Genomic DNA, 27,546 nt, shown 5'->3' with positions numbered 1-27,546 from the left:
TTTTATTTTTATCACTTTAGGGTACGTGCAACATTTTGATACATTTTTTATGGGAGTTTTAGGGGTAGAATTGCGGTAATCCAGTCTTTTCCATTTTGCCATTCATTTTATAGGTAATTACACACGCGGGAACTCAAAATATGAAAAAAATATATATATTTGCTACATTATGATATATATGTTTGAGGAAGATGGGGGTGACTTTATCTTTTAAAGTTTTTGGGGGTAGGTTATTATTTATTTATTTTTTTTAAATATCTTTTAATTTTTTTTACCTATGTTTTTTATTAGTCCTCTTAGGGACCCAATTTTAAATTTCCAGGACTAATAACAGGAACATTAGAATGCAGAAGTCTTGGCACATTACCAAATACTGTGTGGCATTTCCCGGGGGAATTATGAAGAGGAATTCTTTCGACAGAATGAAGTCGGGGAAGCTGGTATTGGTCTGGGTCGGCACTGAGGTGGCAGAGATGGTAGACTCGTTGGCAGGGAAGCAGCCACTCTCCTCCGGTAGGCTGCTGTTTGTGTAATTAGAGGACCCCAGATCTTCCTCGCACTCGGGGGGACTCTCGTTGATGGCCACGGTGGTGCTTGGGGAAGTCGGACTTTTACAAGGACAATCTGGAAAGAAGAGAACAGAATCTATCCATCCATATCGTCTTCGAGGGGTTAACTGCGGCCGAACGATGCATGTTATAAGGACTACACCATCCCATACCCCCGTCCACGATGAATGATGTGCCCATATGGGCGCTGTGTTATACCCACACCCTAGGTACGGACGCTGCCTCCACAGCAAACCAAGCAGGGAGTTATTTTTTTATGTTTTTGTGTCATCTCCGTGGTAACCACATAGTTTGGTCAAATTTCCAGAATGATTTAGCTATTTTACATTTGCATAAAGCTTCTCATTGTCCACGTGCCTTCAGGACCATGTCAGGGGTACACAGTCCTGTCCCCAGGAGCAATGTAAGTGGTATACAGTCCTGCCCCCATGGGCCATGTCAGGGGTGTACAGTCCTGTGCCTAGGGGCAATGTCAGGGGTATACAGTCCTGTCATCAGTGCCTTGTCAGGGGTATACAGTCCTGCCCCCAGGGGCATGTCAGGGGTATACAGTCTTTTCCCCAGGGGCAATGTCAGGGGTATACAGTCCTCAGGGGCCATGTCAGGGGTATACAGTCCTGTCCTCAGTGCCTTGTCAGGGGTATACAGTCCTGTCCTCAGAGCCGTGTCAGGGGTTATACAGTCATGTCCTCAGGGCCGTGTCAGGGGTATACAGTCCTGTCCTCAGTGCCTTGTCAGGGGTATACAGTCCTGTCCACAGGGGCAATGTAAGTGGTATACAGTCCTGCCCCCATGGGCCATGTCAGAGGTGTACAGTCCTGTGCCCAGGGGCAATGTCAGTGGTATACAGTCCTGGGCCATGTCAGAGGTGTACAATCCGTCAGTGGTATACAGTCCTGCCTTCAGGGGCAATGTCAGGGGTATACACTCCGGTCCTCGGATCCATGTCAAGGGTATACAGTCCTGTCCTCAGGGGCAATGTCAGTGGTATACAGTCCTGTGCCCAGGGGCAATGTCAGTGGTATACAGTCCTGCCTTCAGGGGCAATGTCAGGGGTATACACTCCGGTCCTCAGATCCATGTCAGGGGTATACAGTTCTGTCCTCAGGGGCCATGTCAGGGGTATACAGTCCTGCCTTCAGGGGCAATGTCAGGGGTATACACTACGGTATTCAGATCCATGTCAGGGGTATACAGTCCTGTCCCCAGAGGCCATATGAGGGGTATACAGTCCTGTCCCCAGGGGCAATGTCAGGGGTATACAGTCCTGTCCCCAGCGGCAATGTCAGGGGTATACTGTACAGTCCTCTCCTCAGTGCCTTGTAAGGGGTATACAGTCCTGTCCTCAAGGCCAATGTCATGGGTATACAGTCCTGCCCTTAGGGGCCATGTCAGGGGTATACAGTCCTCTCCTCAGTGCCTTGTCAGGAGTATACAGTTCCATCTTCAAGAACTTCCTGCTCTACAAAATGAGTAACAAAAATAATAAAAATTAAATGGCTGCTAAGATCATTTAATCGTGATAATCAGATGATCTCTATGCATTCGGTTGATTTTGCAGCTGCAGCTATGAAGATGAATAAATGCAAACGAACGGCTGTCTGTGCTAAGCATGAGCCACTTATACACTTACGGTATACATACAAGCAGGGTCCTCCTCCATGATGTCCACATGCCCTATTAACACACGTGGAATTGATGTCTTTATTAGATAGTTGCTTTTTGTCCCTCACCTTGCACTGCGCTCGGATTGTATACTTGGAATCTCATCTGGACGTCATCTTCCAAATCCTCAGTCACAAACTCAAGAGCTGATAAGTAGACTGTCTGAGCAAAGCGAAACTCAGGGAAGATCAGCACCTGAGACAATGAAGAAAAGATGGATTTTTGGTTCTTACCGTAAAATCTCTTTCTTGGAGCCTTCATTGGGGGACACAGAATACCATGGGTGTATGCTGCTGCTGCTAGGAGGCTGACACTATGCAAAACAAGAACATTAGCTCCTCCCCGGCAGTATACACCCACCGACAGGCACTAGGCACCTCAGTTGGTGCAAAAGCAGTAGGAGAAGCAACGGAAACTCTCTAAACATATGTACCAACCCAACAGGGGACTCAAAGACCCAACACGGTACAATTTAAACAGGGAGGGTGCTGTGTCCCCCAATGAAGGCTCCAAGAAAGAAATTTTACGGTAAGAACCAAAAATCCATCTTTCTTTATCGCCTTATTGGGGGACACAGAATACCATGGGACGTTCCAAAGCAGTCCCAAGGGCGGGAACAGCAATAAGGAACGAAAGAACAGGAAAGGCTTAGGTCGGCCGGTGCGCCACCGCCGCCTGCAGAACCTTCCTACCAACAACCGCATCAGACGAGGCCTGGGTATGAACCCTGTAGAACCTCGCAAATGTGTGCAAGGACGACCAGGTCGCGGCCCTGCAAAGTTGCAGAGCCGAAGCCTGGTGTCGAACGGCCCACGAAGCTGCCACAGCCCGGGTGGAGTGAGCTCTCACTCCCGGAGGGGGCCGTTTTTCCTGAAGTCGGTATGCTTCCTGAATGGTAGAACGAATCCAGCGAGCAATCATGGATTTGGATGCCGGAAGCCCTTTCCTGTGACCGTCAGAGATGACCAGCAATGAATCGGATTGACAAAGTGAAGCGGTCCTAGCGAGGTAGACACGCAAGGCTCTAACAACATCCAGCTTGTGGAGTGACTGCTCAAGAGGGTGAGAAGGAGCCGGACAAAACGATGGAAGAATGATATCCTCGTTGATGTGAAAGGAGGAAACCACCTTTGGCAGGAAGGAAGGAACGGGCCTGAGAACGACTTTATCCTGATGGAGCACCAGAAAAGGAGAACGGCATGACAAGGCCGCTAACTCAGAAACTCTTCTGATGGATGTAATGGCGATCAAAAAGGTTACCTTCCATGAAAGAAGTGACAAAGGAATGTCCTGGATGTGTTCAAACGGCGCCTTTTGGAGAGCGCCAAGAACGAGATTGAGATCCCACGGTTCTATTGGTGAATGATGAGGAGGAGCCACATGAGCGACTCCTTGGAGGACCGTCTTAACCTGCGGTAAAGAAGCGAGCTCTCTTTGAAAGAGGATAGACAAGGCAGAAACCTGGCCCTTCAGGGTACTGAGAGACAGACCCGAATCTAAACCAGACTGGAGAAAACCCAGTATGGACGGAATGGAAAAGGCCATTGGAAAAACTTCTTTATCGTCGCACCAACGGAAAAAAACCTTCCAACACCTGTGGTAAATGCGGGAAGAGGCTGGCTTCCTGGCTTTGATCATCGTCTGAATCACTTGGCTGGACAAACCTGATTCTCTTAGGATTGCGGCCTCAACGGCCATGCCGTTAAATTCAGAGACCGAGAATTCTCGTGGTAAAGGGGGCCTTGTGAGAGAAGATCCGGACGGTCCGGAAGTCTCCAGGGAACGTCCGTGAGCATGTTCACCAGTTCCGCATACCAAGGCCGTCTCGGCCAGTCTGGAGCCACAAGAATTACCGGAACGCCTTCCGATTTTATCTTCTTGACCACTCTTGGGATCAAGGCAAGAGGTGGAAAAAGATAAGGGAGTTGGAACTGGGACCACGGGATTACTAGGGCGTCGTCGCAAGCGACGGCTAGAGGATCTCTGGACCTGGCTACGAAGCGCGGAACTTTGTGGTTCATTCGAGATGCCATGAGGTCGACGTCCGGAGAACCCCAGCGCTGGCATATCTGATCGAAGACTGAGGGATGGAGAGACCATTCGCCTGACGCTAGGCCTTGACGACTCAGAAAGTCGGCTGCCCAGTTTTCCACCCCTGGAATGTGAACGGCGGAGATTGCTGGGACGTAACGTTCCGCCCAGCGCAGAATCCTGGCCACTTCTGACATGACTTGGTGGCTGCGCGTGCCGCCCTGATGGTTTATGTACGCCACAGCCGTGGCGTTGTCCGACTGAATGCGGATCGGCTTGCCGACGAGAAGGGGTTGCCAGCAAAGAAGGGCCAGAAAGATTGCTCTGATCTCGAGCAGATTGATAGGAAGAAGAGCTTCCTGAGGGTTCCAGTGTCCTTGAGCCGTCCTCTGATGAAAAACCACTCCCCAACCCAGGAGGCTGGCGTCGGTGGTGATGACTTGCCACCGAAGCGGGAGGAAGGACCTCCCTTGTAGGACTGATGTAGACATCGTCCACCAAGTGAGGGATTGCCTCACTTTGAGGGGGAGAAGAATTGGCCGGTCTAAGGACCTCGTCGTCTTGTCCCAGGCTGAAAGGAGGGACAGCTGAAGAGGACGAAGGTGGAACTGTGCAAAGGGCACTGCTTCCAAGGAAGCTACCATCTTCCCCAGGATTTTCATGCAGAATCGAAGGGGAGTGGGCGTTGGTCGTTTGAGGGCTCGAATCCCTTTGAACAGAGCCGCAAATTTCTCCCTCGGAAGAAACACCCGGGCCAGATTCGTGTCGAACTCCATGCCTAAAATGGTTAGACGCTGAGTGGGACTGAGGACGGACTTTTCTTTGTTGACTAACCATCCGAGACGGTCGAGAGTATCCAGAGTTATCTGAAGACTTAGGAGACAGTCTTGACGGGACGAGCCCTTGATTAAGAGATCGTCCAGATAAGGGATGATGAGAATCCCTCTGGATCGAAGGATGGCCATGACCGTCGCCATCACTTTCGTGAAAACACGGGGAGCGGAGGCTAGGCCGAAAGGGAGAGCCGTGAACTGGTAATGATCGTCCTGAATCGCAAATCTGAGATATTTCTGATGTTGCAAGCAAACAGGGATGTGAAGATAGGCATCCCGTATGTCCACAAAGCAGAGGAATTCTCCGGGTTCCATGGAGGCTATCACCGATCGAAGAGACTCCATTTTGAAGTGAAGAATCTTCACGTGGCGATTGAGCAATTTGAGGTCCAGGATTGGCCGCAGGGAACCGTCTTTCTTCGGGACTACGAAGAGGTTTGAGTAGAACCCTGAAAACCGTTCGTCTGAGGGAACGGGAACAATCACTCCGGCGGAAAGAAGGGAGGAGACGGCCTGAAAGAATCCTGGAACGTGGGACCGTTGTCTTGGAGGACGAGAAAAGAAAAAACGCCTGTCTGGCGGGGAAGAAAATTCGATCTTGTAACCGGATGCGATGATTTCTCTGACCCAAGCGTCGTCGACAACCGACAGCCAAGCGTCCACGAAAAAGGAAAGTCTGCCTCCCACCCTGGAAAAATTTCCAGGTGGGGGTGCCCCGTCACTTGGAGGCAAACCTACCGGTACGGGCACCTGAGGACCTGGAGTATTGTCCTCTAGATCTCCAGCGGGGAGCGGGCTTGTAAGAAGGTTTCTTCTGCTCTCGCTCCCTAGAAGCGGAAGGACGCTCTTGTTGGACAGATCTCTCTGTGGACGAGAACGGACGAAAGGGCCTAAAGGGCCAAAAACCCTTTCTATTAAAGAAGCGTCTTGGTCGAGACTGGGGGAGAGAAGTACTTTTACCCCCAGTGGCGTCGGAAATTATTTGATCCAGTTTGGCCCCAAAGAGCCTAGAACCATGGAAGGGCAGATTGGTGAGCGACTTTTTTGAGGTGGTATCCACATTCCATGACTTTAGCCAAAGAACTCGGCGTACAGCTACTATATTGCTGTTAGCCCTAGCTACACAACCGGCCGCATCTAAGGAGGCGGCTAAAAGGTATTTACCCGTGTGATTAATTTGATCTGCCAGATCTGCCAGCTCGTCCTGGGGAGCTGCCGCTAAGATGCCCCTGCGAAGAATTTTTGCCCAAGCCGAAATGACTTTAGCTACCCAGGAGGAGGAGAAAATAGGGCAGAGGGAGGCACCGGAGGCCTCAAAGATAGACTTCGCCAAGGATTCTAACTGCCTGTCCGTCGGATCCTTAAGCGATGCACGGTCTGGAAGGGACAGAACTGTCTTAGAGGCTATCCGAGAAACGGGAGGGTCCACTTCAGGGGCTTTGGTCCATTTAGAAAGCAAATCAGCCTCAAATGGGTACAAAACATCCAAATACCTGCGGCCCGAAAAACGTTGCTCAGGGTGCTCCCAATGTTTGGCTAGAGTAGTATCAAACTCATAGTGGTTTTGAAAAGTTTTGGATGGAGGTCTTGACCGTTTAAATGGGACAGAACATTCCTGAGGAAGGGGCTTGTCCTGCTTAATCTCCAGGGTTTGGAAGATGGCTGAAAGAAGACTATCGACCATACTTCGTGTTTTAGACATGAAATCTGCTTCTGAACTAGATCCTGATTGTGGATCGTCATCTGACCCAAGGTCGTCCACTGAAGGAGACGGACCCCTGGGTGAAGCAGACGGGCCTAGTGAACTGGAAGACGAGCCCGATAGGAGACGCTTCCTGGAAATCCTAATCGGCCTGTCCCTCTGAAGGTCGCGGTCAGGAGCGGACAACTCACCCTGAGAGGCGGTCGGAGCAGCGGTGGCTGAAGATAGCTGAGGCAAACGTTCTAGGACCTGGACCAGGGACTGAGAAACTTTGGTCAGATCGGATACCGACTGAGACATGGCTACGGCCCATTCTGGGAGAGGAGAAGTGCCCCCATCACGGGGATCTGTGTGCTCCTGAGAGGCCGACATAGCTGGAGGACTGCAGGACGGGCAGAAAGGAGATGGCTGACCTGAAGCCCACTTCCTTTTACAGCGCGCACAGGCGTAATGAGTAGCGGTGGGCCTGAAACAGAGATCCCCTGCAGGGTTGGGCATAAGGAAAAACTGCGCTGAATGTCAGCGGAAATTGAGAAAGAACTGCGGAGGAGGGCTAATATCTCTGCATAGAGCAGAGCCTACCTAGTTCCGGCGAGCAGCAGAAATGCTGAAGTGTCCCCCAAGCAGCGCAGAAGAGCAGGAACGAAGAAACAGGAAAAGCCTGATGAGGTGAGCGGTGGGCGGAGCTTAGCGGCTGAGCCGCAATTGGAGCAGAGATGAAGGAAGGGGATGAGGAGCCCTGTGATGGGCTAAAAAAGGCGCGAGGAAAGCGCGCTCAGAAAGAGGGGGAGGCGCTCTGAGAGCGGGCAACAAAGCGAATGTGAAAGTAAAAAACCAGCGCCGGAGCCCCTGATTAAAACGCCCAGGAGGAGAAGAGAAAGTCCATGTAATGGAGGTACTGGCGCGCAGGAGAGCTGTGGGAATACATGGCCAGCTATGAAAAACAGGGAGAGAAAAAAAAAACCCCTGTATTCAGCCTTGTAACATGAGTGGAGAGGCGCGCGGCTGGTAAGAGCGGCGCCCGACAGGCAGGGAGAGGGGCGGGAAATTCAAATCCTGGTGATGTCCAGCTGCCCACCAATGTGCCCTTTTGGGGATGCTGCGGGCTGGAGGGATCGTTCAGGCACCTACCTGAAGTCCCTGAAGAGGATGACCACAGGGGCCTCTCACTAGGGTAGTGGCCGCTGTCCTCTGTACCCGCTTTCTGTAGAAGACGGCATTAACCTCTTGATGGCGAGGGGAATCTTGCGATCGCCGTCTTCCTCTCAGCCCTGTCCCGAGAGAGGGGTGAGGAGAGGGATTTTTGGCAAGGACCAGCCACCTGTCCGCATCCCATAGCACCCGGAGGTGATAAGGGACAAAGTCCTGCCAGCGCACTGAGAGTTGCGATGTGGGATCACCACACTGCTCGCTCAGCCGCCTGATATGGGAAAGCAGAGTGAATTTTCACCCTGTTTCCCGACTTGAATCTGCAAAATAAAAGACAAGAGAATTAAAAAGTTCACACTAGAACACCTAAAGAAAGAAAAGGTTAATTGCGGATCTGGGAAGATCCCGGTCCGCCTCCTACAGACACTAAGCACAAACTGAGGTGCCTAGTGCCTGTCGGTGGGTGTATACTGCCGGGGAGGAGCTAATGTTCTTGTTTTGCATAGTGTCAGCCTCCTAGCAGCAGCAGCATACACCCATGGTATTCTGTGTCCCCCAATAAGGTGATAAAGAAAAGAGGTTAGTATACATGGAAAGTTTAGAGCAGCAATCACTATTCTGCTGGTGCAGTCACTGTATACACACATTACATTACTAATCCTGAGTTACATCCTGTATTATACACCAGAGCTGCACTCACTATTCTGCTGGTGCAGTCACTGTGCACATACATTACATTACTGATCCTGAGTTACATCCTGTATTATACCCCAGAGCTGCACTCACTATTCTGCTGGTGCAGTCACTGTGTACATACATTACATTACTAATCCTGAGTTACAGCCTGTATTATACTCCAGAGCTGCACTCACTATTCTGCTATTGTAATCACTGTGTACATACATTACATTACTGATCCTGAGTTACATCCTGTATTATACTCCAGAGCTGCACTCACTATTCTGCTGGTGCAGTCACTGTGTACATACATTACATTACAAATCCTGAGTTACATCCTGTATTATACTCCAGAGCTGCACTCACTATTCTGCTGGTCAAGTCACTGTGTACATACATTACATTACTGATCCTGAGTTACATCCTGTATTATACCCCAGAGCTGCACTCACTATTCTGCTGGTGCAGTCACTGTGTACATACATTACATCACTGATCCCGAGTTACATCCTGTATTATACCCCAGAGCTGCACTCACTATTCTGCTGGTACAGTCACTGTATACATACATTACATTACTAATCCTGTACTGATCCTGAGTTACATCCTGCATTAAAATCCAGAGCTGCACTCTGCAGAAACTCCTGATTATGACAGATGTCTGTCCTCAGTTTTGTACCCACCTCCACTTCCCAATGAGGAGAAGACAGATTTTCCACTCTTGACAAGTTCTGCAGGGGCCAGTTGGTATCAAAAACTGATGATCCCACTACTAAGTATTCAGCATTTAGAGTAAAGTCTGGAAAAACAATGAAAACTAATGAAGAAATGTCAGTAGACCACCCCTGTGAAATAGAGAGAGGGGTCCCCCATTTGTGAACCCAACTATTAGTCAAAGTGGAGAGTTGCTGCAGAGACAGGCTGCGCTGGGTCCTCTGCCGCTGGATTACATGGGAGGCCCATTTTGATTGGACATATAAAAACAGTACCCAGTGTTTCCGTCAGTAGTTAGCACAGCTGATTGTTGGGGGTCTTGACAAGTAGACCACATTGGGACTTGTATAGCATTTTTCCTCCTGCGGGGGCGCTGCATACATGTATATTGCAGAACCAGGTTGGTAGCTGATCGTCTGGCATGTCTATGTACATAATGTATTACATAAAAATGCCCAAATCTCCAGAACCTGTGAAAGGCACGTGTACCTGTTGGCTTGTATTCACACACATAGCTGTGTTTTGAGCTGCACAGGTCTTGGTTGCACACCCCATTGGGTCCCATTTTCACACAGCGATCCGCCTGGGACGGCTCAGGCTCCCCCGGGAGCCAGTTCTGACAGCTTTCCAGGTCAAACCGCTTTCCTGCAGGGAGGGATTCTGCGCTTCTGGTGTCATTGAATCCTATCCACACCTCAAAACCTCTTAAAGAACAGTAAGTGAAAAGAAGGGTCAGCGTCAATATAATACTACAGCAGAACACACTGGGATCGGGTGCACTATTATACTGATTCTTGTGTGTATTAGATATAAACTATGGGGCCCCACTAGAGACATGAGATCAGCTTCTTCCAGGGGCTTGTGCCTAAGGTTCAGACTCCTGAATATGTCCATGGTTGTTAATGATCAGAATTGCTCCTCAGAGCAGGAACCATATACAGGGCAGTGGCTGTCAGAGACCACAGAGCATGGGAGGGCTTAGCATCTTTTTGCCCATATAAGGGGAATTGAGATTGGTTCTGGAAATTATGTCAATTAGTTATCTTTTTTTTACAGATTTTGCACCATTGCCTAACAACATTAGTTATGCCTTTTATCCCCACTCATTTCCCCCTAATCTGTAGCACTTGAAGTACATTCTCCCGATCTGTACAAGTGCAGTTCTCAATGCAGAACCAGCTTGCTATCCTTCAGCTCCTCTTCTCTCTTGCAGTTGCTCTCCATTCAGCTTCCCTCCCTTACAATCTTTACCCTCTTCAGTACCTCTCCAATCCTGCAGCTTATCTCCCTCAAATTCGCAAAATCCTCCAGCTCTTCTCTCTCATATTCTCCTCTCCCACAGCTCCTCACTTCCTCTCCACCCTTCAGCATCTCTCCTTTATCACATATTCAATTCTCACCCTCACATTCCCTCCACACTTCAGCTCCTCTCCCATTACTCCTCACATTTCCCTCCTCACCTCGTCTGAAACTTCTCTCACTTACATTTCTCCCACTCTGCAGCTCCTCTCCCTCTGCTTCTCACATCCCTTTTCACCTCCTCACCTCTTATGAAGCTTCTCTTTCTCACATTTCTCCCACTCTTCAGCTCCTCTCCCTCTGCTGCTCACATCCCTTTTCACCTCCTCACCTCTTGTGAAGCTTCTCCTTCTCACATTTTGCCTACTCTTCAGCTCCTCTCCCTCACATTTCCTCTACACTTCAGCTCGTCTCCCACCCTTCACTTCCTCATCTTTTTTGATGATTCTCTCTCATATTTCGTGCACTCTTCAGCTCCTCTTCACTCCTGCAGCTCCTCTTCCTCACATTTCCTCCACCCTTCACCTCCTCGCCTCTTTTGAAGCTTCTCTTTCTCACACTTCGACAACTCTACAGCATCTCTCCCTCACATTTGCTCCACACTTCAGTTCCTCTCCCTCCGCTCTTCACATTCTTCACACCCTTCACCACCTCACTTTCTTTGCAGCTCTTCCCCTCACATTCCTCCCCACTCTTCAATTCCTCTCCTGTCACTCCTCACACCCCCCCCCTCCCTGCACCTCCTCTACCTCACATTTCACCACCCCTGAGCTCCTTTCCCTTACACTCCCCTCTCTTTAGCCCCTCTCCTGCTGCTCCTCACATTCCCCACATCCTTTAGCTCCTCTCTCTTCACTATTGGAGCTTCTCTTCCTTAAATTCGCCCCAAATCTTCCATCGCGCTCTGGGCGGCAATATTGTCTGTCTAACCCCAATTGGGCCTCAATAATGAAAATATTCAACAACAATCTAACCCATATGGCCCCCAATATTTGTGTTTTGGGGTCTGGCTGTCCCCATAAGTCGCAGCAGATATCTATGGATTACGTAATGATATGACGGCTTCTTTACCGGGATTTTCTGTGCATTAATGATGTTAATTAGGATCATTTCCTATTACCCAGTAATGAGGACATTTGAGAACTGGGCACGGCACAGCAGCTCAGGCTGAGCACATGTGTTTCCTCTCCCGGCATCCTCATTTGCCAAGGACAGACCGGTTGAAACAAGCTGTAATTGGGGGCCCCGAGAAGAGACGAAGGGGCGGGAAGGATTGCAAACAGCTGCTGTAGGAATAAGTGCACACAGGAGTCAGTGCCAGGAGCTGGCTGGCTGCTCAGGAGGAAATTACACATTGATCTCCGGCCTGCCCCTGGGACAAAACGCCCCGGACATAAAACCTCATTCCCTGACGGACCCTGCAGGGGCGCTTATAAATAAATATTACCGTACTAGAACAGGTATAAACAACGACACCGCTATATCCATCATCCATGTCATTTTAGGCTTCCAACACCCCAGACCATGCGACTATAAGGCACTTATAATATCAGGTCAATCCAGCAGCCCTTGAGCAAGTCCGAGAACAACTGTGAACTGGCGATTTTGTACAGGACAGACATCTATCTGCATGCAATAAGGATATATACAATTCCTCTTAAAGGAATTGTCTAGGATTAGAAAAGCTGTCTTGGAAAAAAAAACAGCGCCACGTCTATCTATAGGTTGGCTGTGGTATTGCAGCTTAGTTTAATTTAGGCTACAGGGGGACTTCAGCCGTGGATGGGGTCGCATCATGACCTGCAGGGCACCGCGACAAACAATCAGACCTAGTTGGACTTTTTTTCCAATTTGTAGCAGCGGCAATGCATCCTGTTTCGTAACCAAAATCGGAGTGTAGCCCCCCCCGACTTATTGCAATAGAACGAAGCTGCAATACCAGACATAACTGAAAGATGGGAGTGGCGCTGCAGAAAGTATAGCCCCTCTCCTCCTTAAAGGGATTTTCTGGTTTCATGTACATGAATCATCATGCGAGACAAAATCAGGAACGTCTTTATAAAAGTTGCTGTTAATGGAGAATTTCTGTGGAGTTTTCCTTTGAGCAGCAGGCACAACATGAAGGTATCGTTGATTAAACCGCAGCTGGCAAACCGCAGGCCTTCCAAAAACTGAATTAAACTATTAAACTAATTGAATTAGACTAAATCCCAATAACCGGCTGTGATCGTCCATGCTCCATTTAATCACTAATCTGAGTCATCAGTTGTGCCGGAGGGGACACGTTACAGAACCTGACACTGGTGACGGCGGGCGCCCGCTCTGGCCCCTTCTATCTCTTTCTACCTGGTAACACGGCTCTCCAGAAATATCTGCAGTTCATGACTGCTCACGACGGCCATGTCCCCATTTCCAAGATTTTGGCATATTTTCTGGGCTTCGAACCAGTCAGCTTTTTCCGAAACCAGCTGGTAGCAATGATTATTATCGGGGTACACCAAACTTCCGAGTGGGCAGGCGGGAGACACTGCAGGACAGAAAAGAGAGTGGAGAGAATTACCAACACATGACGGTCCAAATCTAGGAACCCCCTCTATTAGCCAGAGAAGAGAACTTTGGCAAAGACCACCTCTCGATCAAATTCCATGGTGAAACCAACAGACTTTTTAGACTCATCCACCAAATAAACTCAAGCGAAAACCAAAACAGGACGGTGCACAATGAATTACCAAATGTGTGCTTATCATTAGCGTTCCAAAATAAAGCATGGCACTGGTGGTGGGAGCAAATCCTAAAGCAACAACTACGAGTGCCATGGGGACCATCCTAAATCCTGTAATTGGCATTATCAGAGAAATGGCCTTCCACTCAACCAATGACTGTCCTACTAGGCAGACTGCCCCATTTTCCCGCTTACCTGCTTCCCCGCTCTCGGACGTTACAGTAGACTCAACTGCCACCTCCGTTCCACCTCTCACCTTCACCTGGATTTCCACGCTATCATTGGTTCTCACCAGAGATGGGCAAGCGATCTGTATCTCTTCAGGCAACCCCACCACTCTCAGCTCATCATGAATGAGAAGGTCTCTGCTGCCCAGACGTAGGGTCACCGTCATGTTGTACACCCCAGGCTGGGCATACCTATGGGTAATGTTGAGTTCACTGGTGCTATAGATCTGATTTCCCAAATCCCAGAGGAGGGGAGTAACGGGGATTGGAGCCTTGACCTCTAAACGCACAGAATCCAAAAGGCCATAGGTTTCTTGAGAGTGCTGCAAGGTGGCAAACGACTGGGTGGTGGTGACCTCTTGGATGATGGTTAGGTTGCAGTTAGAGAAGATGGATTGAGAATTGCAGACCTCCTGGCACGAAATAGACATGTTGGTAGGGATGGGATCACCACAAAGGCAGCCATGTTTGGGGTCAAGGGTCCAGAATCCGTAGAGGTTAGCAAAGCATTGTGCGCTGCAGGTCTCGTTCATGAGGTCAGGCAGGTGGATGGCCGTAAAGCTGATCACGGATTCAACAGCGGATGAGAGATTTTGAGGGCAAAAGATTATGTCATGTCCTGCAAGAAGAGCCATATTAATGGTCCTGCTATATAATACATCTGCCATATAGCCAACGGTGCATGTCCAATGCCTAGTGTTATGTATCTACAGCCACCATAGGGTGGTCCCTCATCTTGGATTATGTCCCAGACCAATCTGCCAACCAGCATGGCCATTACATATGGGTACACTCACATAGCCCTACTAGGGACAGCTCGGGTTACTTACCACATGTGGACTCGGAGAATGAGACATTGAGAAGCACCTGGCCAGATACCACCAAAGGCCCAACACAGAGGGTAGAGTCCGCCTGCTCCAATCTAACCCCATTTTCAGAAGCCCATGAAGAAAGCCATGACATACGGCAGTCGCAAAGCCAAGGATTGTCACTCAGGTCCCTGCAAACAACAATAATAAATCAGTTCACATTGACAAAGCTTTGAAGAGGTTATTGTCACCATTTCTGGTGGGTGAGGGCAGTGAGAATATTATTATCTGCATCCATGGTGATCCAGGACAAAGAAGAGCTTACTGCACCATTCCTGATGGTCTAGTGTATAAAATGGCTTAAAGCCAGCATCCCTGGTGGTCTAGGGCAAGAAAGGAACTAATTTTAACATCTTAAGTGGTTTAGGACTACATAGGCGTCAATGTTATAATTCGAAAAGTAACTTTTACAATTTATGGTGGTCTAGGGCAGAAAGGGGGCATTATCAGCATTCCTGGTGGTCTGGGGTATAAATTGGTTTTATGTCAGCATCCTTGGTGATCTAGAGCAGAAAAATAGTTAATTTCAACAGCCCAGATCAACTATAGCAACAAAAGGTGATAATGCTAGCATCCCTTGTGGCTTAAGGGTTAATTTAAAAATGTCTAATGATCCAGGGTAGTAAGAAGTTAATGTCACTATGGTGGTTTAGGACAGTGACGGGTTTACTGATAGATTAATTTTATAATTTCTGGTGGTCAGTAAAGGAGGTAATGTCACAATTTTTGAGGGTCTAGGGCAGTGAATACAGTCATTATGAGAATCTCCATATGATTTACGAGGGAGAGGGTCAGTATCTCTGGTGGTCTAGGCCAGGAAAGCAATTAATCTCAATATTCCTGGTGGTCTAGGGCTAAGAAGGGGTCACATTTCCATACCTGGGGTATTGACATCTTGCACATTTATGGCATATTTATGACACATTTATATCATATAATGTCTCATAGATGTGGGTCCCACCTCTGGGTCTTTGCCTCATGCTGCCATGGATGGACATATGGTTGCACATGTCTCCCTCCACTGACCTGTATGGGACTTTGGGCCCTGTTCATATTGAGGCACAGAGTTGGGACCTGTACTTATCAGACGTTTTTGACATGTCTTGTGGATATACCATAAATGTTTATGATGTGCATAACTCTTCACTGGAAATAATCATTCCCAACCATGAATATAAATGAAAGAAAGAGAAGATTCCACCGTCAGTTCTGCCATATTAGTAATAGTATGCCATATTAGTAATAGTATCACAAATAATAATGATTTACTGCTACTCAAATCTCAAATATAATACTGATATACTCACATATAACATATAGTACCGATATACTCATATACTATATAATACCGATATACTCACATATAATACCGATATGCTCACATATAATACTGATATACTCACATATAATACCGATATGCTCACATATAATACCGATATGCTCACATATAATACCGATATGCTCATATATAATACCGATATACTCACATATAATACTGATATGCTCACATATAATACTTACGTACTCACATGTAATACCGATATACTCACATACAATACTGATGTACTCACATATAATACTGATATGCTCACATATAATACTAATATGCAAATAAAGTCCGTGGAGCCTCATTAAAGAGTCTCAAACACGGGACTAGCCAGATCTTCCTCCAGGGAAGGACCCAGCCAAGGAGTGGCTCCTTTCAGAAACCACCATTACCACCATATTAAATGGCCCTTTAAGTCAATATCCAGCTCTTTACGAGTTTACAGATATGACAAGGGAAATACCAAGGCCAGGTATAATACTGATATACTCCCATATAATACTGATATGCTCACATATAATACCGATATACTCACATACAATACTGATGTACTCACATATATACTGATATACTCACATACAATACTGATGTACTCACATATAATACTGATATGCTCACATATAATACCGATATGCTCACATATAATACCGATATACTCACATACAATACTGATGTACTCACATATATACTGATATACTCACATACAATACTGATGTACTCACATATAATACTGATATGCTCACATATAATACTAATAATGCTCACATATAATACTGATATCCTCACATATAATACTGATATGCTCACATATAATACTGATATACTCACATATAATACTGATATGCTCACACATAATACTGATATACTCACATATATACTGATATGCTCACATATAATACTGATATACTCGCATATAATACTAATATGCTCACATATAATACTGATATACTCACATATAATACCGATATGCTCAAATATAATACCTTTATACTCACATATAATACCGATATGCTCACATATAATACTGATATACTCACATATAATAATATGCTCACATATAATACCGATATACTCACATATAATACCGATATGCTCACATATAATACTGATATACTCACATATAATAATATGCTCACATATAATACCGATATACTCACATATAATACTGATATGCTCACATATAATACTGATATACTCACATATAATACTGATATGCTCACACATAATACTGATATACTCACATATATACTGATATGCTCACATATAATACTGATATACTCGCATATAATACTAATATGCTCACATATAATACTGATATACTCACATATAATACCGATATGCTCAAATATAATACCTTTATACTCACATATAATACCGATATGCTCACATATAATACTGATATACTCACATATAATAATAATATGCTCACATATAATACCGATATACTCACATATAATACCGATATGCTCACATATAATACCGATATACTCACATATAATACCGATATGCTCACATATAATACCGATATACTCACATATAATACCGATATACTCACATATAATACCGATATGCTCACATATAATACCGATATACTCACATATAATACCGATATACTCACATATAATACTGATATGCTCACATATAATACTTACGTACTCACATGTAATACCGATATACTCACATACGATACTGATATACTCACATATAATACCGATATGCTCACATATAATACTTACGTACTCACATGTAATACCGATATACTCACATACGATACTGATATACTCACATATAATACTGATATGCCCACATATAATACTGATAAACTCACATATAATACTAATAAGCGCACATATAATACCAATATACTTACATACTGTATAATACTGATATGCTTACATATAATACGAATTTGCTCACACATAATACTGATATATTCATATGTAATACTGATATACTCACATATAATACTGATATGATCACACATAATACTGATATACTAACATGTAATACTGATATACTTATACTCACAATTCTCTCAGGTTCTGTAGCCGGTCTCTCAGTCTTCTGTCCAGGGTTTCTAAGTAGTTGTTTGATAAATCTCTAGAAGAAATATAATAAATCTACTATAAGAATGAATCATCCCCTCAGAAATCCACCAGATATCATACAGATTATTACATAGCAAAGGTATTTCTGTTCAGTACACCATGTGCTGCAGACATCCACCACTCACCACTGGAAATGTAGGGGATGTATATGGTTAGAAAAGAAGATTTGTACATTCTCCAACAGCGCCACCCTTGTTCAGTGGCTATATGCAGTATTAGGCCGGGGTCACACTAACCGACGCAAATTATGGTCCGTATTTTACATGCGTAATACGGATGAATGACCCCTAAATAGTGCTCCGTATGTCATCCGTAAGCAACGTGTGGTCGCGTATTTTGCGCATGTCAGCATCCGTATGTAATCCGTATGGCATCCGTATGCCGAGATTTTGACGTCAGCGAGAGTCCCCCGGCTGATCTATGAATGAACTAATGACCGTGGGAAAAAAGTCAGAAACTTTCCCACGGTAATTAAATCTACAGGCAGCCTTTGAGGCTGCGCAGAGCTGAATCAATTCATTTTGTAGTAGATTACAGTGAGGCTGGTCGCATTAGCACCGCTCATCATTGTAAACTATTTAACCCCTTCTGATGGATTGCAGCGTGGGACATGACTGAACGGCGGGAGGTAAGGATATTGGTGATTTTTTATGTTATTTTTGTTGCAGGTCATGGGTTTTTTGGGATTACCAGACTAATAAAATTTGTCAAAAACTTGGTGTCTTTATTTCATTAAATGACTTTTTAATTAATGTCTATGTGTGGTTTTTAACCCTTTCTTAGTATAGGGTTAATAATGGATCGGTGTCTTATTGACACCTTTCTATTATTAATCGGCTTAATGTCACCTTACAATCGAATGGTGACATTAACCTTTTGTTATATTAACCCATTCACCACCGCTACAGGTCAATGGGAATAGAGAGGATAAGTGCCAGAATAGACACATCTTATAGATGCGCCATTTCTGGGGTGTCTGGGGTCAGATTTTTTGTAGCCGGGGGGGGGGGGGCAAAAACAATGGTCTCTCTCATGGCTATTAAAATCTGCCCTCACTCACCTGCTTAACCTCCCTGGTTGACAAATTACAGTGGAAGCCCACGCATTTTTTTTTACAACGAATTAATCCCTTAAAATAAAACCTACACCTCCCAAATTTTGCACACAAACCCTCATCTAATTATTAGTCAGGGACATATAAAAAAACATGAAATGAAATGCTTTACTGAATGTAAACCATGTGTCATTTCATGTCGGGTTGAGGAATGATTTGATAGAAGCCGGCAATTGAATTAGCGGCTATTCTGCTATAAAGAACTCTGTGAAATATATATATATATATATATATATATATATATATATATATATATGTGTGTGTGTCTCAATGACATGTATATATACTCTTTCGTTTCTTTACTAAACCTGTCAGTGTGAGTTTACTGTATTGCGCACTGAATTGCCGGCTTTTCTAAAAGACACCGGGTGCGTATTTCTCGCAAGTCACATGTGTGGTCCGTGTGTAATCTGTATTTTTAGCGGACCCATAGACTTGCATGGGCGTAGTACGCTGACAATCGCAGATTGGCACGGACCATACAATACGGGCAAGAAATATACGGCTGTTGGGATCTGCCCCATAGAGAATCATTTGTCCGTGTGTAATGCGTGCTTTTAACGCCTCTCACTCGGCCGTATTCCTCTCTAGTGTGACCCCGGCCTTACAAGTAAATACTGTTATAGCAGACTCATCCCAAGGATAAGAGGTGCTGGATAAAAAGAAAAACTTTTTAGCAATCCCAGATATCCCTTTTTCATAGATCCAGGACAAGCGTTTTGGTGCATATAAAAAACAACCAAAAACATCTGTATACAATATGTCTGTCAAAGGCAGGGGCGGCACATACAAAGTAAGACACAGATTACACTAGGGTGACTATAAAAGCATCTCTACCCTATTTTTGGATAGTGACGGTAAATTCAAGCAATTTTGTAATTTACTGCTCACTACAGTTTACAGCCGTTTTTGAGATATTGCCATTTTTCTTAGTTTACAGCTCGGTGCCGAGAAGACCGACCACCGTTGGTGTCTAGCTTGTCAGCACTGGCTAGGAATAGGAGGTGACAGTGCACTCTAGCGGTCCTGTCCAGATTTAAAACAGTGCTTACAAGCTCAACAGAAAAAAAGCTTGTAAGTGCAGCACATGTTCCGCTGCCTTGGTGGATGGTCTCCAAGGCATAATCAGTAGGGGGTTCAAACCTCAAGACCCTCACTGTTCAGCACTATGAACTGGCTTCACTGGTAGTAGATATGGCGACCCACCATGCCAGTGTAAATAATAAAGGGTCTCCTACTGGACCTTGAGGGCCAATTATTGTGTAAGAGCCTGGGCCACCCAGAGGACCTTCCATCCAACCCTTCGATGCTCGTCAGAAAATTCCAGGACTTGAAACTTCTAACATACAGATGGATTGGAAAGTCTCCCTTGTTGTCTTGTTTGACCTCTGATTTTCAACCTACTTAGCTCAAATTTTGTTATATGTGTTGAATAACTGGACCATGTTCACCCCAAACACTTGTATGTTAGTCGTGATTCATTGAAATCCCTGTTCTTTGTGTTTAGGAGTCCAGGAGGCGGTCCTAATTAGTGACTGACAGCTGTCACTATACACAGTCAATCAGAAAATGCTGTCAATCACTGATTAGGACCTCCTACTGGACTCCTAACCATATCAAGAGGAAGGATTTAAAAGAATAAAATAAAAATATTTAATCTATTCATTCCAAAAAACTATACATCAATCGGGTCCATTCCATCTATAATATGCGTCCCACAGATTAGTCACCATGTTCGACGTGAAAGGTTCCCTTTAAGTAGTATGGAGGTCCCATGTCTGAATCCCACCAGTAACATATGCATGAACCTTTGGGAACTCTCGCTTCCTCATGATTTCTAAAAGCCTAATTAGGTTAATTAGTTTCAGAAGCAATTGACCCCAAACAAACCAGCATCTGATGTAGGATAATTAGGTAGTAGGCCCCACCGGGGTCCAGAGACGTGGGAGCATTCAACATTCCCTTTCTCAGTGTTCTCTGGAAATTATGTAAATAATGCGTAATAATTTAACTGTTCTCAATGGATGTCAATCTGTTTATGGCCGCTCTTAAATCAATACTAATTATGGAAAGGAAAAGGAAATCAAATCTGGGGAAACAGTCAACCAGCTCTATTTGTCATTTGGTCAGACTTTCCGGCAGGGCTGTGGAGTTGGAGTCGGAAAGTCGTGACCATTTTGGTGGAGTCGGTATAAAATGTTCCGACTTCTAAAATATATAATAATTTGGGTACAATACTACAATGCAGGATGTGCTGTAAATGTTTTCATAAGAATTTGGGAAAGTTATGAAATGTGCTACTGCTATAAATGTTGTGGTTCTATTCCGGGTCTAAGGATCTCGGCTTTTAGTTGAGATGAATATGTGCTGCACTTTATGCACATGCTCAGTAGTGAGGCAGTGCTGTGGTGTCGGAGTCGTGGAGTCGGGAGTCAGGGAAATTGATGAGTCGGAGCTGGAAGTTTGGCTTACCGACTCCGCAGCCCTGATTATCCGTCCTGTAGAAAACAGGTATTTCCCTACATTTCAGATAAATACTACTTAAAGGATAGGAGTCTAATCATTTAGGGTCTGCCAGCTGGGTCCCCCAAGGAAATCAAAAATTGGGTCCCAAGATCTCCTTTAGAACAACACAACCGTGCATGACACAATACCGCACCATTAAAACTCTATGAGACCACCAGAGATAGGCCACCGGTCAGTCCCCCATCCATCATACACTTATCACCTATTCGCAGGATAAGTGTCTCATCAGTTGGGGTCCGACAGCTGGATCACCCACTGATCGCGATTACCGGGTCCCAAGATCTTTTCTTGAATTACTAGCTTCGATGCTCACTGTTGTATCATTCAAACTCTATGGGACTATCAGATAGGCCACCAGTTCGCTCCCCATCCAGCCTACACTTATCGCCTAGTCACAGCATAGGTGTCAGATCACTAAGTGTCTGACAACTGGGTCCTCCACTGATCATGAAAATTGTGAACCGAAACCCTGAGATGAGCCAATCTGAGATATGCCACGGCTCATTTTTCCACCAATCATATACTTATCACTTATCCGCAGGATAGGAATCTGATCCGTTAGTGCTTGATCACAAGACACTGGTGCCAAGATCTTCCTATGAATGACACATCTGCGCATGCACACTGCCCCAACAATCAAACTTTATAAGACCATCAGAGACAGGCCACTGGCCAGTCCCCCATACATCACACACTTATCTCCTATTCACAGGATAGTCACAAGTGTCTGATCAGTTAGTGTCTGACAGCCGGATCCGCCACAGATCACAAGAAACGAGTCCTGAGATTTCCTTTAGAATGGCACAGCAACGCATGCACACTACCGCAACATTCAAACTCGATGGGACCATCAGAGATCGATGGGTCAGTCCCCCACCGATCAGACACATATCACCTATCCTTTGGATAGGTTGTAAGTGATAAGCTTCATCCTTTGCTGCCAACATGTGCTTATTGGCAAACAACTGGCCTTGGCTGAAGTGTGTAGGATAAGACGGATACAGTCGGGTTGCAAACATTTAGGACCATCCTTCCTTCTGGAGCTGCATCAAAGACCATAAAGTATGTCTCTATCTAAGAACACAACAGGTCTGTGCATTACACAGGCAACCCACTGACAAGTACCGTGTGTGATAAAACACTCCGGGATCGCCTTTGCTGGGGTCAAAGGTCACGTGCGTTCAGCATGAAACTCAGGCGCAGAGCTGGGATTCGGGTGTAACTGACCCTGAGTCAGGTTTATTAACGGTGAAAGCAATGCAAAAAGGAAATAAAACATAAAACAAATCCTTGCCTGTCCGGCACTAACTAAACAATGGACAACCTAACTACCAACTGGAGGGCTTCTCCCGTCCAGCCAAACCACAGTTGCAGTGGGCACTGCTTCCACTCACGGGTGTCTCTCACACAGACAGGCTCTCTGTGTTCCCAGGCTGAGACACTCACACAACCACCTGGCATCCTTTTATATCCACCTCCCATTATTCATTAGCAAGCAGGTGCGATACTGACTAGACTAGGCCACATAGGAAAGGAATCTGGGCGAGATATACCTGCCCTCATCCACTATTCCCACATGATTCTCACATATCCCCCCCCTCTGCTCAGACCACTCCGGTCGAGCAATGACACCCGCCAAACAGTGCACTCGGGACAGGGCATCTGCATTTCCCATCTGTGCGCCTGGGCGGTGCTCCACCGTAAAAGTGTAGGCCTGCAGGGCAAGGAACCACCGGGTCACCCGGCTATTCCGTTCCTTGTTCAAGTGCATCCACTTGAGAGGGGCATGGTCAGTGATCAGCCTGAACTTTCGGCCCACCAGGTAATATTTGAGGGCCTCTAGAGCCCACTTAATGGCGAGGCACTCTTTTTCTACGACTGCATACCTTTGCTCGTGTTTATTCAGCTTCCTGCTGAGATAGAGGACTGGGTGTTCCACTCCGTCCCTCACTTGTGAGAGTACGGCCCCGATACCGGTATCAGAGGCATCTGTTTGTACCACAAACTCGCTGCAGAAGTCCGGAGTCACCAGTACGGGCTGAGAACAAAGTGCCCGTTTTAGGCTATGGAAGGCTTCTTCAGCCGCTAAACTCCATTTAATCATGACGGAGTCTTTCCCTTTTGTAAGATCCGTCAGGGGGGTAGCGATGGCTGCAAAATTGGGTATGAACCGGCGATAGTAGCCGGCGATCCCCAGGAAGGCTTGTACCTGCTTCTTGTTGACAGGTTGCGGCCAGTCCTGAACTGCCTGAATCTTATCAACCTGGGGTTTAACAACACCCCTCCCAATTACATACCCCAAATACCGGGCTTCTTCTAGCCCGATGTGACATTTCTTGGGGTTCGCGGTTAGACCTGCCTCCCACAGGTCGTCAATCACAGCTTGTACTTTCTGGAGATGAGTCTCCCAGTCCAAGCTGTAAATGACATTGTCGTCCAAATAGGCCGAAGCGTACCGCCTATGTGGCCTCAGGACTCGATCCATCAGTCTCTGGAAGGTCGCCGGTGCTCCGTGCAGTCCAAACGGCATATACACATACTGAAATAGACCTTCTGGGGTAGCAAATGCCGTCTTTTCTCTGGTGGCAGCCTCCGCCAGAGGGATCTGCCAATACCCCTTTGTTAGGTCTAGGGTCGTAATATACCGGGCTTTTCCTAACCGATCTATTAACTCATCGACCCGGGGCATAGGGTAGGCATCAAATTTTGAGACCGCATTCAGTTTCCTGAAGTCATTGCAGAACCGGATGGTGCCGTCCGGTTTAGGAATTAGCACAATCGGGCTGGACCAAGCACTGTGCGATTCCTCAATGACACCTAACTCTAACATTGCCTTCACCTCTCGGGAAACGGCTTCACGGCGCGCTTCCGGGATTCGGTAGGGCTTTACGTGAACTGTGACACCAGGTTTCGTTACAATGTCATGTTTCATTAGCGTAGTCTGCCCGGGTTTTTCTGAGAAAAACTTTTGGTTGTAAAGTAGAAACTGCCTGACCTCCGTCTTTTGCCGCTCCGAGAGAGTCTCTGCAACCCGTACCTCCGGTACGGTATGTGAGCAGACGGGACGGGCCAGCTCCGCTGACAAGGCAGACCGATCTTTCCAGGGTTTTATCAGATTTACATGATAAATCTGTTCAGGTTTCCGTTTACCTGCCTGGTATACTTTGTAGTTTACTTCACCAACTCTTACCTTAATCTCAAAGGGGCCCTGCCACTTTGCCAGGAACTTACTGTCCACCGTGGGGACCTGGATCAACACCCTATCTCCGGGTGCAAACGTACGGATCTTGGCGCCCCTATCATAGATTCTTTTTTGGGCTCCTTGAGCCTGTATCATGTGTTCTTTGACGATAGGCATAACAGCCGCAATACGGTCCTGCATTTGTGTGGCGTGATCTATCACTGTTTTAAACGGTGTGACCTGACCCTCCCAGGTTTCTTTTGCAACGTCTAACAGTCCGCGAGGACGTCGGGCGTACAATAACTCGAAAGGCGAGAATCCCGTGGAAGACTGGGGTACTTCCCTGATGGCAAAAAGCAAATACGGAAGTAAATAGTCCCAGTTCTTCCCATCCTTGTCTATCACCTTTCTCAGCATCTGCTTCAGAGTTTTATTGAACCGTTCGACCAACCCGTCTGTTTGAGGGTGATACACGGATGTGCGTAACGGTTCGATTTGTAACAATCGGCAGAGCTCCTTCATTACCCTGGACATAAAGGGGGTCCCCTGGTCGGTGAGTATCTGTTTTGGTATGCCGACCCGACTAAACACATGCACCAGTTCCTTGGCAATCGTCTTGGTGGCCGTGTTACGCAAAGGGATGGCCTCCGGGTAACGAGTGGCATAATCCAAGATGACCAGGATATGTTGTTGTCCACGTGCAGACCGTGGAAGGGGCCCAACTAAATCCATCCCAATCCTCTCAAACGGGACTTCAATAATAGGTAGGGGTACCAAAGGGCTACAGAACCGGGGCTTAGGTGCAGAGGCTTGGCAGTCAGGACAAGACTCACAATATACTCGAATATCGTGATGCATGCCTGGCCAAACAAAACAGTGTAATATCCTTTCGGTGGTTTTCTGGACTCCCAAGTGACCTCCCATCACATGTCCGTGGGCCAGGTCCAGCACCTGCCGGTAGGGTTTTGGCACGACTAATAGTTGCACCGTATCTTCCCCCTTTTTCTCTATCTGATAGAGTAAATCATTCTCCAGAACCATGTAAGGATATGCCAGCCTAGAGCCAGGTTCTACGGGTACCCCATTTATCATTTTTACATTTGTCCTAGCCTGAGAAAGGGTAGGATCCTTTATTTGCTCGCTTTGGAAGTCATCTTTCTGAACTTCTAAATCCGGCAAACGGGGAGGTGGACGGCTGTCGGCCTCCTCCTCTTCCCCGGTCTCCTCCGTATCACCCGCCATGACTGAAAACGGGAACTGCAGGTCATCTCCCGCAGACTCTTCCCCAGAGTCTTCCGGGGAGACATCTTCCAGGGGTTCGGGACCCACACGCGCCCTGGGAGAAGAATCATGTACACTATTACCCTGGGGTATCAACTGATTCTCCCACAATTGCCAGAAGTGGGGAAAATCCCGGCCCAGGATAACATCATGCAATAACGCCGGGACGAGTCCCACTTTATGTTGCACAGACCCATAGGAAGTAGTAATGCATATGACCGTGGTGAGGTACGAACAGGTGTCTCCATGCACACACGTTACAGAAAATTTGTCTGATGGTCCAGTCGGGGCTGACACCAGACTGGCCTTCACCAGAGTCACCACACTACCCGAGTCTAACAATGCCACCACCTTTTTGCCATCAACAGTTAAATCACACAAGTGTTTTTCCACATCCTTTTGACCGGCATTCACACTCACTACCCGTGCAACCATCGACATGCGGTTTTTAGAGTCTGTGAGGTCGCACTGCACGGGTTCAGTAGTGACCGGACAGTTTGCAGCAATATGTCCCATCTCTTGGCAGCGGAAACACCTAACGGGCCCCTTGCTTAGACCATGGTTCGTTACTCTCGGCCTCGCAGTGCGGGCAGTCCCGTTTTCCTCCCCCACTGTCTTAGGGATTTTTCCTTCTCCCCTACTCCCTGGAACAGTCTTACCGGTTCCCCGTGGAGATGATGAAGAACGAGGTGGGGTAGCGTCGTCTCGGAGTCCTTCCGCCACGGAGTAACGTTCAACCAGATCCACCAGTTGATCTGCCGTCGTAGGATTTCCATGGCTTACCCACTTCCTCAGGGCTGGCGGTAGAGCTCTCAAGTACTTGTCCATGACGACTCTCTGGATTATCTCTGGCGCTGTCAACACCTCGGGTTGTAGCCACTTCTTCGTCACGTGGATCAGGTCGAACATCTGTGACCGCGGTGGTTTATCCGGCTGATAAGTCCATTGATGCACTCTCTGTGCACGGACAGCGGTTGTCACTCCCAGCCGGGCCAAGATCTCGGCTTTTAGTTTGTCAAAGTCCTGCGCGGCTTCAGGCTCTAAGTCATAATAAGCCTTTTGGGCCTCACCGGAAAGAAACGGGGCAATCAGGCCGGCCCATCGTGCCTTCGGCCATTTTTCTCGCACCGCCGTCCGTTCAAACGTGGTCAGGTATGCCTCGACGTCATCTTCGGTCGTCATCTTCTGCCAGTACCGACTCACGTGAATCACTCTCGACTCGGCTTCCAGATTAACCTCATGTAGGCTTGCCAGGCGCTGCGCCACCTGCTGGAGAAGCGAACGATCGGTAGCTGTCATGTCCACCAACTCCTTCAGCTGGGCCATCATCACCCGATTAGCTTCTTGCTTGACGGCGGTGGACTGTACCAGCGCTTTCACCACGTCCTCCATGCTCATGCTTGCAACGTGATGCCCGCATTCTCCACCACAATGTGATAAAACACTCCGGGATCGCCTTTGCTGGGGTCAAAGGTCACGTGCGTTCAGCATGAAACTCAGGCGCAGAGCTGGGATTCGGGTGTAACTGACCCTGAGTCAGGTTTATTAACG

General features: G+C 46.8%; 1 protein-coding gene across 1 annotated transcript in view; it reads right to left on the bottom strand.

Annotated features, from left to right (window-relative positions):
- PKD1 (polycystin 1, transient receptor potential channel interacting) overlaps positions 1–27,546 on the bottom strand; it is a 116,895-nt gene that overhangs the window by 49,085 nt on the left and 40,264 nt on the right. The window contains exons 2-9 of the mRNA XM_073558394.1: positions 17,814–17,885; positions 14,420–14,589; positions 13,558–14,208; positions 12,987–13,167; positions 9,831–10,045; positions 9,311–9,426; positions 2,303–2,429; positions 368–624 (exon numbers count right to left, since the gene is read on the bottom strand). Of these exons, the coding sequence (XP_073414495.1) occupies positions 368–624; positions 2,303–2,429; positions 9,311–9,426; positions 9,831–10,045; positions 12,987–13,167; positions 13,558–14,208; positions 14,420–14,589; positions 17,814–17,885 (1,789 nt within the window). The remainder of the gene's footprint in view (positions 1–367; positions 625–2,302; positions 2,430–9,310; positions 9,427–9,830; positions 10,046–12,986; positions 13,168–13,557; positions 14,209–14,419; positions 14,590–17,813; positions 17,886–27,546) is intronic.

This window comes from Dendrobates tinctorius, unplaced genomic scaffold (assembly GCF_039654945.1).
Source record: "Dendrobates tinctorius isolate UK_male_01 unplaced genomic scaffold, ASM3965494v1 ptg000257l, whole genome shotgun sequence".
Classification (NCBI taxonomy): domain Eukaryota; kingdom Metazoa; phylum Chordata; class Amphibia; order Anura; family Dendrobatidae; genus Dendrobates; species Dendrobates tinctorius.
The sequence above is the reverse complement of the archived record's forward strand: the minus strand, read 5'-3'. Positions and strand labels throughout refer to the sequence as shown.